Raw genomic sequence first — 15,340 nt, forward strand, 5'->3', positions numbered from 1 at the left:
CATTCAGTCATCTACCCATCTGTCCATCATTCAGTCATCTATCCATCTGTCCATCATTCATTCAGTCATCTACCCATCTGTCCATCATTCATTCAGTCATCTATCCATCTGTCCATCATTCATTCAGTCATCTATCCATCTGTCCATCATTCAGTCATCTATCCATCTGTCCATCATTCAGTCATCTACCCATCTGTCCATCATTCAGTCATCTACCCATCTGTCCATCATTCAGTCATCTATCCATCTGTCCATCATTCATTCAGTCATCTATCCATCATTCAGTTATCTACCCATCTGTCCATCATTCAGTCATCTATCCATCTGTCCATCATTCATTCAGTCATCTACCCATCTGTCCATCATTCAGTCATCTATCCATCTGTCCATCATTCAGTCATCTATCCATCTGTCCATCATTCATTCAGTCATCTACCCATCTGTCCATCATTCAGTCATCTATCCATCTGTCCATCATTCAGTCATCTATCCATCTGTCCATCATTCATTCAGTCATCTACCCATCTGTCCATCATTCAGTCATCTATCCATCTGTCCATCATTCAGTCATCTACCCATCTGTCCATCATTCAGTCATCTATCCATCTGTCCATCATTCATTCAGTCATCTACCCATCTGTCCATCATTCAGTCATCTACCCATCTGTCCATCATTCAGTCATCTATCCATCTGTCCACCATTCAGTCATCTACCCATCTGTCCATCATTCATTCAGTCATCTACCCATCTGTCCATCATTCAGTCATCTATCCATCTGTCCATCATTCATTCAGTCATCTACCCATCTGTCCATCATTCATTCAGTCATCTATCCATCTGTCCATCATTCATTCAGTCATCTATCCATCTGTCCATCATTCAGTCATCTATCCATCTGTCCATCATTCAGTCATCTACCCATCTGTCCATCATTCAGTCATCTATCCATCTGTCCATCATTCAGTCATCTATCCACCTGTCCATCATTCAGTCATCTACAAATCTGTCCTTCATTCAGTCATCTACCCATCTGTCCATCATTCAGTCATCTACCCATCTGTCCATCATTCATTCAGTCATCTATACACCTGTCCATCATTCATTCATTCATCTAAATGGATAGATGAGTTTGAGTTTGTCTGCAGGAAGAAAGCAAAGAGGAAAAACAGAAAACACACACAGCAGAGTGCAAGACAGATACAAGTCAGAGGTCAGTCAGTCAGGGGTCAGTCAGAGGTCAGTCTGGGGTCAGTCAGTCAGGGGTCAGTCAGGGGTCAGTCAGAGGTCAGTCTGGGGTCAGTCAGTCTGGGGTCAGTCAGAGGTCAGTCAGGGGTCAGTCAGAGGTCAGTCAGTCAGGGGTCAGTCAGAGGTCAGTCAGGGGTCAGTCTGGGGTCAGTCAGGGGTCAGTCAGGGGTCAGTCAGAGGTCAGTCAGTCAGGGGTCAGTCAGAGGTCAGTCAGGGGTCAGTCTGGGGTCAGTCAGGGGTCAGTCAGGGGTCAGTCAGAGGTCAGTCAGTCAGGGGTCAGTCAGAGGTCAGTCAGGGGTCAGTCTGGGGTCAGTCAGGGGTCAGTCAGGGGTCAGTCAGAGGTCAGTCAGTCAGGGGTCAGTCAGAGGTCAGTCAGGGGTCAGTCTGGGGTCAGTCAGGGGTCAGTCAGGGGTCAGTCAGAGGTCAGTCAGTCAGGGGTCAGTCAGAGGTCAGTCAGGGGTCAGTCAGAGGTCAGTCAGGGGTGAGTCAGGGGTCAGTCAGAGGTCAGTCAGAGGTCAGTCAGATGTCAGTCAGAGGTCAGTCTGGGGTCAGTCAGAGGTCAGTCAGGGGTCAGTCAGTCAGGTCAGTCAGGGGTCAGTCAGTCAGAGGTCAGTCTGGGGTCAGTCAGAGGTCAGTCAGGGGTCAGTCTGGGGTCAGTCAGTCAGGGGTCAGTCAGGTCAGTCTGGGGTCAGTCAGTCAGAGGTCAGTCAGTCAGAGGCCAGTCAGGAGTCAGTCAGAGGCCAGTCAGAGGTCAGTCAGAGGTCAGTCTGGGGTCAGTCAGTCAGAGGCCAGTCAGTCAGAGGCCAGTCAGTCAGAGGCCAGTCAGGGGTCAGTCAGAGGCCAGTCAGAGGTCAGTCAGAGGTCAGTCAGAGGCCAGTCAGTCAGAGGCCAGTCAGTCAGAGGCCAGTCAGTCAGAGGCCAGTCAGTCAGAGGCCAGTCAGGAGTCAGTCAGAGGCCAGTCAGAGGTCAGTCAGAGGTCAGTCTGGGGTCAGTCAGTCAGAGGTCAGTCAGTCTGAGGCCAGTCAGTCAGAGGCCAGTCAGGGGTCAGTCAGAGGCCAGTCAGAGGTCAGTCAGAGGTCAGTCTGGGGTCAGTCAGTCAGAGGTCAGTCAGTCTGAGGCCAGTCAGTCAGAGGCCAGTCAGGGGTCAGTCAGAGGCCAGTCAGAGGTCAGTCTGGGGTCAGTCAGTCAGAGGTCAGTCAGTCAGAGGCCAGTCAGTCAGAGGCCAGTCAGGGGTCAGTCAGAGGCCAGTCAGAGGTCAGTCTGGGGTCAGTCAGTCAGAGGTCAGTCAGTCAGAGGCCAGTCAGGAGTCAGTCAGAGGCCAGTCAGAGGTCAGTCAGAGGTCAGTCTGGGGTCAGTCAGTCAGAGGTCAGTCAGTCAGAGGCCAGTCAGGGGTCAGTCAGAGGCCAGTCAGAGGTCAGTCTGGGGTCAGTCAGTCAGAGGTCAGTCAGTCAGAGGCCAGTCAGGGGTCAGTCAGAGGCCAGTCAGGGGTCAGTCAGAGGTCAGTCTGGGGTCAGTCAGTCAGAGGTCAGTCAGTCAGAGGCCAGTCAGGGGTCAGCGGTAGGTCAGGTGGTCTCACCTCTGCGTGCAGACATCTGTAGCGCCTCCTCGATGCGTTGCAGCTCCCTCTGCTTCGCCTCCTGCTGGTAACGCTCCTCCTTTGCTGCATCATACTTAATCGCTGTGAGAAAAAACAAATATATATTATTATATAATAATATATATTATATTTATATTCCACCACCCTGCTCCACTAGGGTGATGCAGAAACACACTTCTACTATTTTTAATTGCTATTTTACATCATTTAAATGGAATAACAGTCCAGTAATCCAGTAAGTCCAGTAAGAAACATATTCATAATTTCTGAGTTGAGTCATGTTATCGTTTGTATTTTCAAACGTTCTAAATGTGATAATCTGAAGTCATCTGTTGTTTCTGTGACAAACACCTTTACCACCTTCTCATCCACCCTGACTGGCTGCTGCCATGTGGAGCTGTTGTCAGGAAAATGAGAAGTTGATTCTTTGCATACGTTTTCTAACCTTTCCAACCTCTGAGGCTTTCAAATTATTTAACAAGTTAAAGTCTGACTCAAGTCACAAGTCGGTGAAAGTCAGAGACTTGTTGAAAATCTTTTACATTTGTCAAGTTGAGTCAAAAGTCACTGGATTATGAATGAGGTCATTTGACTTGAGCACTGCTATTAGTCCCCTTACACCAAAGGTACACATGTTGTTGATAGCTAACCTCCATCCTGCTATCATTCGCCACATTAGCTAGCTAGTGTTTCCAAAGAATAAAGATTTAGAGAAAAGGCTGTTCCAGATACCAGTAAACCCTCCAAGACACTCCTGCATCAGATTGCAGTCAGCAGTGCACTTCAAATTTATAAGAAAATCTCAGATCAAATACCACAATCACAGCTGAAATAAAAAGGTTCCCCAGAATAAGACGACAAGAGTCGGACACAGGGCTGCACGCTGATCTTTTACTCTTAATCCATCAAGTTTCTACAAATCAGCGTTTTTAAAAGTTGTGATATTAGACGTTGTGAGGTCAGAGACAGCGAAATACTGAAAAAGGTTAAACTAGCATTCAGTGCTAACTCAACTCATAGATGCATATGTCCCGACTGCAGAGCTCCTTCACAATAAAAGCCCAGCATTTACTGTGAAGGAGCTCTTCATCATGTATCATTGTCATTACTATTAGTAGTATGTGGTGGACATCGTGCAGCCCCCACAGGAAGCACAGAAACAGAATCGGACCCAAACCTGAACCACCACCTCTGAACCTCGGCTTCTTACCATTATATGGACACGTTTTCTGCTTAGATCCAGCTGGAACACACACACAGCAACTGAGAACACACACTCCTCCATCATAAATAACTCTACCTGTCAGTCAATATGTACAATATGTACTACTGACTACACAGTCAGCTGTGTAGTCAGTAGCTGACATGGTGGACGGTGTGTCATCAGGAGAAACAGCTCCTGACAGCTCGCTGCATTCACACAGAGTATAGGAGTATGAAACCACAATGTTTTGGTCGATGACTTTCGGACATCAGAGATCAGGGGGAGGGGGGGGGCTAAGGGGATATGGCCTCCACAGCTTCCTGAGAACTTCTCTGTGGGATTTTAAAACGATCCTTTATATAATACTTTTAAAGTAAATTGTACTGTGCGTTCATTTTGAAACCTGGTGCTCTGAGTGTCTGAACACTAAACTGGCGACCTGCTGCGGGACCCTGATGGACGGACAGGAAGGTTAAACCATCACTTACTGGCTCCAGGAACAACCAGCAGGTAGAGGCCGTCCAGCGTGGCCACCACGGCGTCGCTATACAGGTTCTTCCAGGGAATCTTCAGCGTCAGTTTCCCTGGAAACACAATACAAATACACCACCCACAGATCAGTACAGATCAGTACAGATCAATACAACACAGTCTAGCCTCCTGCTATCAATAGGTTTTATGTACATGTGGTTCTAACCTGCTGAGACAACTTTAGTCATAAATGAATAAAGATCAACTGATTGATTGATTAATAGATTGATTAATAGATTGTGTGTGCTGTTGTCACGTTGTCTCTTCACCCCACCCCTCAGCTTCTCTTCCAGTCCACCCCCCCACTGCTGAGGGTGAAGATGGGAGGAGCAGTAGTTGACCGTCTCCTGGCATCATGGACAACTGACCACCTCACCAACAGACCAGCTGTGTGTCTGTGGCCCCCCAGGGGACGGTTCTCTCTCCCTTTCTCCTCACCCTCAGACTTCAGACACAACAGTGTCACCTGTCCCCCCCAGAAGCTCTCTGATCATCTGATCATACAGACATCGTTGGATTTGTACCTGGGGGGGACGAACTAGGATACGGGGGGGTCATGGACGACTGTCAGCTGGTCTGAGGAACACATCCACCATCCCAGCGGTGAACTGAACACCGAGGTGGGGGGAGAACCTCAACATTGAGCTGGACTGGGCTGACAGCACACTGCCCTGGACAAGAAGGGCCAAAGCGCCCCCACCTGCTGAGGAAGCTGCTCAGGACTTTTTATGACACTGTGGTCGCTTTGGCAGCACAGACAGGAACAGGAGGAGGCTCACCAGACTGATCAGGGGGGCCTCCTCCGTCCTGGACTGGACTCCACTGAGGGGGTGGGTGAGAGGAGGACGTTAGCCAAGCTGTGAGCCTGTGGGGGCCCTGAGCAGCTCCTCCAGCAGCAGACTGATACCCCCCCCCGTGTAAGAAGGAGCGTTCATCCCCATCAGAACAGCAGCGTTACATAAACCTCATGACATCATCAGCCACTTCATCATCACTCATTCTTTTTCCTCCTGCACAACACACACGTGTATATATTCATCATATCTGGATTCACATCTAGATTCACTTCTAGATTCACTTAAGATTCACTCTAGTTTCACTCTAGATTCTCTTCTAGATTCACTTCTAGATTCACTTTAGATTCACTTCTAGATTCTCTTCTAGATTCACTTTAGATTCACTTCTAGATTCTCTTCTAGATTCACTTCTAGATTCACTTTAGATTCACTTCTTGATTCACTTTAGATTCACTTCTAGATTCACTTCTAGATTCACTTCAGATTCATTTTAGATTCACTTCTAGATTCTCTTTAGATTCACTTTAGATTCACTTCAGATTCACTCTAGATTCACTTCTAGATTCACTTTAGATTCACTTCTAGATTCTCTTTAGATTCTCGTCTAGATTCACTTTAGATTCACTTCTAGATTCACTTCAGATTCTCTTCTAGATTCACTTTAGATTCACTTCTAGATTCACTTTAGATTCACTCTAGATTCACTTTAGATTCTCTTCTAGATTCACTTCTAGATTCACTTCTAGATTCTCTTCTAGATTCACTTTAGATTCACTCTAGATTCACTTTAGATTCACTTCAGATTCACTTTAGATTCACTTTAGATTCACTTCAGATTCACTTTAGATTCACTTCTAGATTCTCTTTAGATTCACTTTAGATTCTCGTCTAGATTCACTTTAGATTCACTTCTAGATTCACTTCAGATTCTCTTCTAGATTCACTTTAGATTCACTTCTAGATTCTCTTCTAGATTCACTTTAGATTCACTCTAGATTCTCTTCTAGATTCTCTTCTAGATTCACTTCTAGATTCTCTTCTAGATTCACTTTAGATTCACTCTAGATTCACTCTAGATTCACTCTAGATTCACTTTAGATTCTCTTCTAGATTCTCTTCTAGATTCACTCTAGATTCACTTCTAGATTCACTTCAGATTAGAGACACCTTTCCGTCTCTGGACTTTCCCCAGTGTCTCTCTCTCTCGTCTAACAAAGCGAAGCTACCGGAGCTGATGAGGAACAAACAGAGAACTCACCGATCTGTCCGGCCTTCACTTTGAATGGAACATCGAACTCACTCTGAAACACACACACACAGCCCATTAATCAATCAGCTGATGGACTGAATATTGATTAGCAGCTGTATTGACAATCACACATTAAAAGATATCACATTGGACTCGTAACTATACTATCAATCCGGGAATACAAAATAAGTATTAGCAGAGGTAGAGCAGAGGTAGCGGAGGTAGAGCAGGTCGTTTGGTCTCCGGCTCCTGGTCCTGAAGCAGCGTCAGTGTGTGAGCGGTTACTTAGTGGAAGGTTCTGAATGGATGAATCTGAATTTGGTGTAAAAACACTTTGAGTGGTGGAAATGAGCAGAAAGAAGACATACTGGTACGGACCATTTCCGGCAAAATCAAACATGTCAGTGTTTGGACCAATCAGAGATACACTGGGTGGTGACATCATAGGGAAAGTGGACCAATCAGAGATACTCTGGGTGGTGACATCAGAGCGAGGAGGTGGATCTTAGAACTTACCAAAGCATTTTCTTTCACTTTCAGGTTCTCAAGAACAACATTTCCTGCAGAGACACAGAGGAGATACTCAGTTAATCTGATTGTTTCCCTCTTTCATGTCGTGTCTGTGGTGTTTCCATGTTCATTTGTGGACATTAGATGGTGTCTGAAAACAATCCAGCGATCAATAACCATCAATAACACAGACACAAAGCTTCATTTGGTTATTAGGGTTCATAAAGTCTACATCAGTTTGTATATTAGTGATGAAGACAAAGCTGGCAGACAGGTTATTGATTGGAAGCACCATGTCTGTCTGTCGGTCACAGAGATCTACAATCCAAACCATGTGATCTATAATCTATACCATGTGATCTATAATCTATACCATGTGATCTATAATCTATACAATGTGATCTACAATCTATACTATGTGATCTATAATCTATACTATGTGATCTATAATCCAAACCATGTGATCTATAACCCAAACCATGTGATCTATAATCTGTATAATGTGATCTATAATTTATATATAACCCAAACCATGTGATCTATAATCTATACTATGTGAACTATAATCTATATCATGTGATCTATAATACAAACCATGTTATCTACAATCTATACCATGTGATCTATAATCTATACCATGTGATCTATAATCTATATCATGTGATCTATAATACAAACCATGTGATCTATAATCTATGCCGTGTGATCTATAACCTATACCATGTGATCTATACTCTATACAATGTGATCTATAATCTATACCATGTGATCTATAATCCAAACCATGTGATCTATATCATGTAATCTATAATCTATACCATGTGGTATATGATCTGAGCCATAACTGCTGCAGCAGAGTGACTCAGGTGATCAGGATCTGGTCCCACCTGCTCTGAACACCCTCAGGTTATTTTCTGAGACATGAAAAGGTACGAGGAAGCTTCAGTGATGTCACATCAGAGGAATCCAACCTGACCGCCAGATCCAGGTCTGACAGCTCTGACTGTCACAGTGTGTGTGTGTGTGTGTGTGTGTGTGTGTGTGTGTGTGTGTGTGTGTGTGTGTGTGTGTGTGTGTGTGTGTGTGTGTGTGTGTGTGTGCACCAGTAAACTAAATTCCTTGCAATGTGGACACCAGCAATAAGCCTGATCCCGATTGTGTGTGTGAATGAAGTGTGTTCAGCCTCAGTGTGCTGCCAGGTGAAGTCAGCGGACCTACGGTCGGTCTGGGTGGGGGTAGGTTGGTGTCACACTAAAACCCGTTCATAATTCACTGCCTTTAACTGTGTTTAACACCTTACACAAAACCATGACCACAACACAGCGCCTCTTCCGCCTCAGTGACCATACGGCGAGGACAGCAGGTGAAGCTCTGACCAAAGTTAAAATTTCATCGGATCAACAGCTGATTGGTGGGTTGTATTAATGCCGACTGTAAGAGTAGAACCTGCTGTTTAGGATTAGACGTTCGGACAAAGTCTGCGGTGTGTCTGTATTCGTCTAGAAAACAGAAAGTTCTAAAGTGTGATATTTCTGGACGAAGTCTGGTCTTTCTCCGCATGTCATCGCGGTAGCTGCTAGCTAGCTGCAGAGCTCACCTCCCCAGATCCCGATCTTCAGCTGGGACTTGTCCAAGTTCTCCACGTAGTCTCCGATGAACCTGTTGAGCAGGTCGCTAACCAGAGACTCGAAGACCATGACTGAAAGCCTCGGGTTGGACCCTGCTTGAGGGTCAAGGTCCACCTCACCTAGTTCCCGGTTGGGATGAAGTGAGAAATCAAGGATCGACTCTCTCTGGGATCGACTGCTGTTTTTAGGCGATTAATGCTGCCTGTGTGCTGACAGCAACGTGTGCGTGAGAGAGCATCGATCGGTCAGGTGACAGTGAGTCAGTGAGGGGGGAGGGCGTTTCACCGAACACTGATACCACGATAAATAATCTATAATCTATCATATACTAATCTATAATCTATAATAACTCACCTATAATCTATAACATAAAGAATACATACTAAATTACATAATAATGTTAATGTGTGTAATGCATCACATAAAATCTAGAATCTTCACCATGTGAGTGATGTGACATCACTGAAGCTTCCTCGTACCTGGTCACCTCCCACCTGGAGTCTGACACACCTGAGAGACACCAAACCCCCCCAGGCAGGAAAATAACCTGAGGGTGCTCAGACCAGGTGGGACCAGATCCTGATCACCCGAGTCACTCTGCTGCAGCGGTTATGGTTCAGATTATAGATCCCATGGTATAGATTATAGATCATATGGTTCAGATTATAGATCCCATGGTATAGATTATAGATCCTATGGTATAGATTATAGATCCCATGGTATAGATTATAGATCCCATGGTGTAGATTATAGATCCTATGTTACAGATTATAGATCCCATGGTATAGATTATAGATCCTATGGTATATATTATAGATCCCATGGTATATATATTATAGATCCCACGGTGTAGATTATAGATCCTATGGTATAGATTATAGATCCCATGGTATAGATTACATGTGTGTGTACTGTGTGTGTGTGTGTGTGTGTGTACACACACGGTACACGGTACACACACAGTACACACGGTACACACGGTACACACACAGTACACACACAGTATACACACAGTACACACGGTACACACACAGTACACATGGTACACACACAGTACACACGGTACACACACAGTACACACAGTATACACACAGTACACATGGTACACACACAGTACACACGGTACACACACAGTACACACGGTACACACACAGTACACATGGTACACACACAGTATACACACAGTACACATAGTACACACGGTACACACACGGTACACACACAGTACACATGGTACACACACAGTATACACACAGTACACATAGTACACACGGTACACACACAGTACACACGGTACACACACAGTACACACACAGTGTACACAGTATAAACACGGTACACACACAGTACACACAGTACACACACAGTACACACAGTACACACGGTACACACAGTACACACACAGTACACACAGTACACACACAGTACACACGGTACACACACAGTACACACAGTACACACAGTACACACGGTACACACAGTACACACACAGTACACACAGTACACACACAGTACACACGGTACACAGGACATGCCTGGCACTGTGGTGGCGCTCCACACTGACCTCCATCTCCATCAGCTCCCGGGTTAAAGCCACTCTGTTGCCACGGTAACAGCAGGGCCTGAAACAGGAAGTGTGTGACGCTGTTGTTGTTGAAGACAAACGGGTTTGATTAAAAAGCTCTTCCTGCTGATGGACCGTAATCAGCTCAAAGCGAGGCAGCGTGATGTCACCAGCGTGTCACGGTTCAGAGAACGGCGCCATGTTTGCAGTTGGAGGACGAAGAGTTTAATGAGCTGCTGATTGACGATAATGTCAGAAACACGGATGTGATGTTCTCTCATCAAACCCACAGACCATAAGAGAGGAGACATCAGCACTCAGGAAGCACTGCTGACCCTCATAGGTCCCCGCAGACCCCCACAGACCCTCAGAGACTACCACAGAACCCTCAGAGGTCCCCACAGACCCTTAGAGACCCCCACAGACCCTCACAGGTCCCCACAGACCCTCAAAGAGCCCCACAGACCCTCACAGGTCCCCATAGACCCTCAGAGACCCCACAGACCCTCACAGGTCCCCATAGACCCTCAGAGACCCCACAGTCCACCACAGACCCTCAGAGACCACGACAGACCCTCAGAGAACACCACAGACACCAATAAAACCCCACAGGTCCTTAGAGACCCCCACAGACTCTCAAAGACCCTCACAGGTCCCCACAGACCCTCAGAGACCCCCACAGAACCCCACAGGTCATCATAGACCCTCAGAGACCCCCACAAACCCTCAGAGGTCCCCACAGACCCTTAGAGACCCCCACAGACCCTTACAGGTCCCCATAGACCCTCAGAGAACCCCACAGACCCTCACAGGTCCCCATAGACCCTCAGAGACCCCACAGTCCCCCACAGACCCTCAGAGACCATGACAGACCCTCAGAGACACCCACAGACCCTCAGAGACCCCAACAGATCCTCAGAGAACACCACAGATACCAATAAAACCCCACAGGTCCTTAGAGACCCCCACAGACTCTCAAAGACCCTCACAGGTCCCCATAGACCCTCAGAGACGCCCCCCACCCCACCCCACAGACCCTTAGAAAACCCCACAGACTCTCACAGGTCCCCATAGACCCTCAGAAACCCCCACAGTCCCCTACAGACCCTCAGATACCCCCACAGGCCCTCAGGGGTCCCCATAGACTCTCAGAGACCCCCACAGTGCCCCACAGACCCCCACAGATCTCCACAGACCCCCACAGACTTCCACAGACCCTCAGAGACCCCCACATACCCCACAGACCCTCAGAGACCCCCACAGACCCCCATAGACCCTCAGAGATCCTTAGACAATGATGACGACGACGACGACGACGACGATGACGATGATGATGACTCAGTTGGAGGGAAACATCCCTGTAACCCTTCTGTAACAAAAGAATCTATATTTAATCTCTGTATTAGTGTATATTTAATCTCTGTATTAATCTATATTTAATCTCTGTATTAGTGTATATTTAATCTCTGTATTAATCTATATTTAATCTCTGTATTAGTGTATATTTAATCTCTGTATTAGTGTATATTTAATCTCTGTATTAGTGTATATTTAATCTCTGTATTAATCTATATTTAATCTCTGCGTTAGTGTATATTTAATCTCTGTATTAGTGTATATTTAATCTCTGTATTAATCTATATTTAATCTCTGCGTTAGTGTATATTTAATCTCTGTATTAGTGTATATTTAATCTCTGTATTAATCTATATTTAATCTCTGTATTAGTGTATATTTAATCTCTGTATTAGTGTATATCTAATCTCTGTATTAATCTATATTTAATCTCTGTATTAGTGTATATTTAATCTCTGTATTCGTGTATATCTAATCTCTGTATTAATCTATATTTAATCTCTGTATTAGTGTATATTTAATCTCTGCGTTAGTGTATATTTAATCTCTGTATTAGTGTATATTTAATCTCTGTATTAATCTATATTTAATCTCTGTATTAGTGTATATTTAATCTCTGTATTAGTGTATATCTAATCTCTGTATTAATCTATATTTAATCTCTGTATTAGTGTATATTTAATCTCTGTATTCGTGTATATCTAATCTCTGTATTAATCTATATTTAATCTCTGTATTAGTGTATATTTAATCTCTGTATTAATCTATATTTAATCTCTGTATTAGTCTATATTTAATCTCTGTGTTAGTCTATATTTAATCCCTATGTTGAGTCCCTACATGTCATGTTTTATGTTGGTGAGTTTTGTTGAAGTTTGTTTTCAACGTGAAGCCTTTTGAGGGAAAATCAGTCATTTGTTTTTCTTGGCAACATAAAGAAAGAAAAACAAGGAAAAACTGACGTGGCGTGGTAATTATAATTAGATGATGTCATTGGCCCCCCTCCGACACACACACACACACACACACACACACACACACACACACACATATACAGGTTAAACTACGACCACCATCATGTTTCAAGGTGATGAAGCGGAGATGATGACCCCCACCCCCCCAGCTGGTCATGTGACCTCCCCTCCCCTTTAAATCACCACCATCCCCTCGAGAGACAGAGAGAGAGAGAGAGACGGTGAAGAGTCCCAGCGACAGGTGAGTCCCCCCCTCTCTGATACACTTCCTTCATTGTTTAAAATCATGTTTGTTAGGATGTAAATATAATAGCATGAACATGGTTTTATTGTCATTATTCCTTTAGATGTTATACAGCTGAACATGTTTGTACTGAAATGTAAATAGAATCATGGAATCATTATTTTGTTGCCATTCTAGGCATCACAGAGATGAACAAAGTGCTGTCACTGTGAGATAAAGAGAAACTCCTCTAACAGTTACCGTTAAATCATCTGTCCTGTGTATTCAATTCAAGTATTCTAATCTGCCATTTTAAAACGATAAATGAAAAACTAAAATCTGTGAAAATTAAACTGCAGTTTGGATCAGAACAAGAGGAAGTCAGTCTGTTTGTTCATCATAAAAACATTCAGCTGAAGAAACCAGACCCTGATGAATGAGTTATTATAGATTCATTATGATGAATGGGTTATATTAAGATGATAGAGCAATGATGAATGGGTTATGATGAATGAGTTATATTATGATGAATGGGTTATGATGATTATTTTTGCGGTCTGAATCTGCTTTATATAAACTGTCTCTTTTTGATTATTGATCTCTATTTGATTATTTTCTGATTATTTCCTTTGGTTTTTCATTATCGATACGAATGCAAACACCAGAACTACAAACTGCTGATGCGGGAGGTCTTCAAATAGTCCAGGAAAAGTATCACTACCACAAAGTAAAAACTCACCTGTATCACACCTGTAACACACCTGTTACACACCTGTATCACACCTGTAACACACACCTGTTACACAACTGTATCACACCTGTATCACACCTGTAACACACCTGTAACACACCTGTATCACACCTGTAACACACCTGTTACACACCTGTATCACACCTGTAACACACCTGTAACACACCTGTAAAGGCTGCACTGATGAAAGCTGTTTCTCTTCAGGCTGCAGGTGTCTGAACACACCTTTCTGCCTGTCTTCTCCATCATGACGCTCCTCCAGTGAACTCAGCCCTGTTTCCTAATCCACAGGCTCTTGGTGGAGAAGCTGAGGATTGTGGGAGCTGTAGTGCAGACAGTCCATTCTTCCTCCTCCTCCTCCTCCTCCTCCCCTCTAGCAACAGGATGTTCGGCCCTTTGCTGCTCTGCTGTTGGTCCTTCAGTCTGCTGCGTCTCTCCTCGTCTCTGATTCATGGAAACATCCAGCTGGACGACAGTCCGGTTGCCGGCCACCACGCAGAAACCTCATACCTGTCCAACCACGGTCAGTAACACCTGTTTAGTCAGAGAGCTCCGACCTCCCACTCCCCGGTCACCTGACACACCACACCTGAAAACCTTCATCCATGACTTAGTGAAAATAAGTGTTTTCGGGGGGTTTCGAGGGTCTGAGCTCTTCCACAGGGGAATTTGTTACAGGTGTGTTTGAGATATTTGTGTACTCTCCTGGGTACGTACTTAGTTCATTAAAGACCAAATATAAAATAACTTTATTAGATCAAATGTAACCATCAGGTCCAAACTGTACTGTGGAGTCCTCACACACCTGTTCGGGTCTGGCGGGTCTGCTGTGATCTCAGGTGTAGACATGATGACGACTTCCTGTTTACAGAAGCCATTACTCTCCTTATTGGATTCAGACTTGCAGGTAAGTTAGTGATGACCTCAGGCTCTGTAGGGGGGGACCAGGTGTCACCTGGAAAGCCACATATTAACCCCTTCAGTAATCGTCAAGGAGTTGGTACTTTTTAAAAAACCCAAACTTGAATGGAGTTTGATGAAGTGTGCAGCAGGAATCTCCCTCCACAGTCTCTCAGCAGTAGAGAGTTGTATCATCTGCATACACATGGATTCTATGCTGTCGGCTGATTGATTCAAATGATCAGGTGGTTTTTATTTAGGAGGATGAGGAGGAGGTGATGAAGGTGGCTGACAGGTAATGCAGCAGGTCTGTTTTCTATCTTGTGCCATGCAGAGAGAAGCCACGCCCCTGACCCTGTTCATGATCCCGCCCTCCTACCTATTGACTCAGTGGAGGATCACTTCCTGCTGGACACCGGCTCCTACGACGAGGTGGGTGCTGCTTATTTAAAGATACAGTAAATGTAAACACCTTTTCTTTCTTCCTGCTTAACGTGCTTCAAGTTGACGCTAGTGGCATTATCTGTTTTTATTCATGTGCCTCCTGTTTCTCAGGACTCGTCAGCAGCCCTGCAGCTGCAGGGTCGAGCCATGCGTTCCCCTCGTCGCTGCATCCCCCACCAGCAGTCATGTCTGGGTTACCCACTGCCCTGCTGTGACCCCTGTGACACCTGCTACTGCCGCTTCTTCAACGCCATCTGCTACTGCCGCCGAGTTGGCCACGCCTGCCCACCCAGACGCACCTGATGACAAGATGCTGTGAGGCTGTTTGTGCTGTTTGTGTTCATGTTGGATAAAACGTGCTCTCTG

General features: G+C 45.0%; 2 protein-coding genes across 2 annotated transcripts in view; one reads left to right on the forward strand and one right to left on the reverse strand.

Moving 5' to 3' along the window:
* Window positions 1–8,840, reverse strand: part of vps13c (vacuolar protein sorting 13 homolog C) — an 80,156-nt gene extending 71,316 nt beyond the window's left edge. The window contains exons 1-5 of the mRNA XM_070835974.1: window positions 8,732–8,840; window positions 7,141–7,184; window positions 6,634–6,676; window positions 4,536–4,631; window positions 2,823–2,924 (exon numbers count right to left, since the gene is read on the reverse strand). Coding sequence (XP_070692075.1) covers window positions 2,823–2,924; window positions 4,536–4,631; window positions 6,634–6,676; window positions 7,141–7,184; window positions 8,732–8,831 — 385 coding nt within the window. The 5' untranslated portion in view covers window positions 8,832–8,840. The remainder of the gene's footprint in view (window positions 1–2,822; window positions 2,925–4,535; window positions 4,632–6,633; window positions 6,677–7,140; window positions 7,185–8,731) is intronic.
* A 5,174-nt stretch (window positions 8,841–14,014) lies between these two features.
* agrp (agouti related neuropeptide) lies at window positions 14,015–15,277 on the forward strand. The gene is made up of 3 exons (XM_070834877.1): window positions 14,015–14,153; window positions 14,865–14,962; window positions 15,086–15,277. The coding sequence occupies exons 1-3, from the start codon at window positions 14,015–14,017 to the stop codon at window positions 15,275–15,277; spliced, it is 429 nt and encodes a 142-aa protein (XP_070690978.1).
* The last annotated feature ends 63 nt before the right edge of the window (window positions 15,278–15,340 follow it).

The sequence above is a fragment of the Pempheris klunzingeri genome, chromosome 1 (assembly GCF_042242105.1).
Source record: "Pempheris klunzingeri isolate RE-2024b chromosome 1, fPemKlu1.hap1, whole genome shotgun sequence".
Taxonomy (NCBI): Eukaryota; Metazoa; Chordata; class Actinopteri; order Acropomatiformes; family Pempheridae; genus Pempheris; species Pempheris klunzingeri.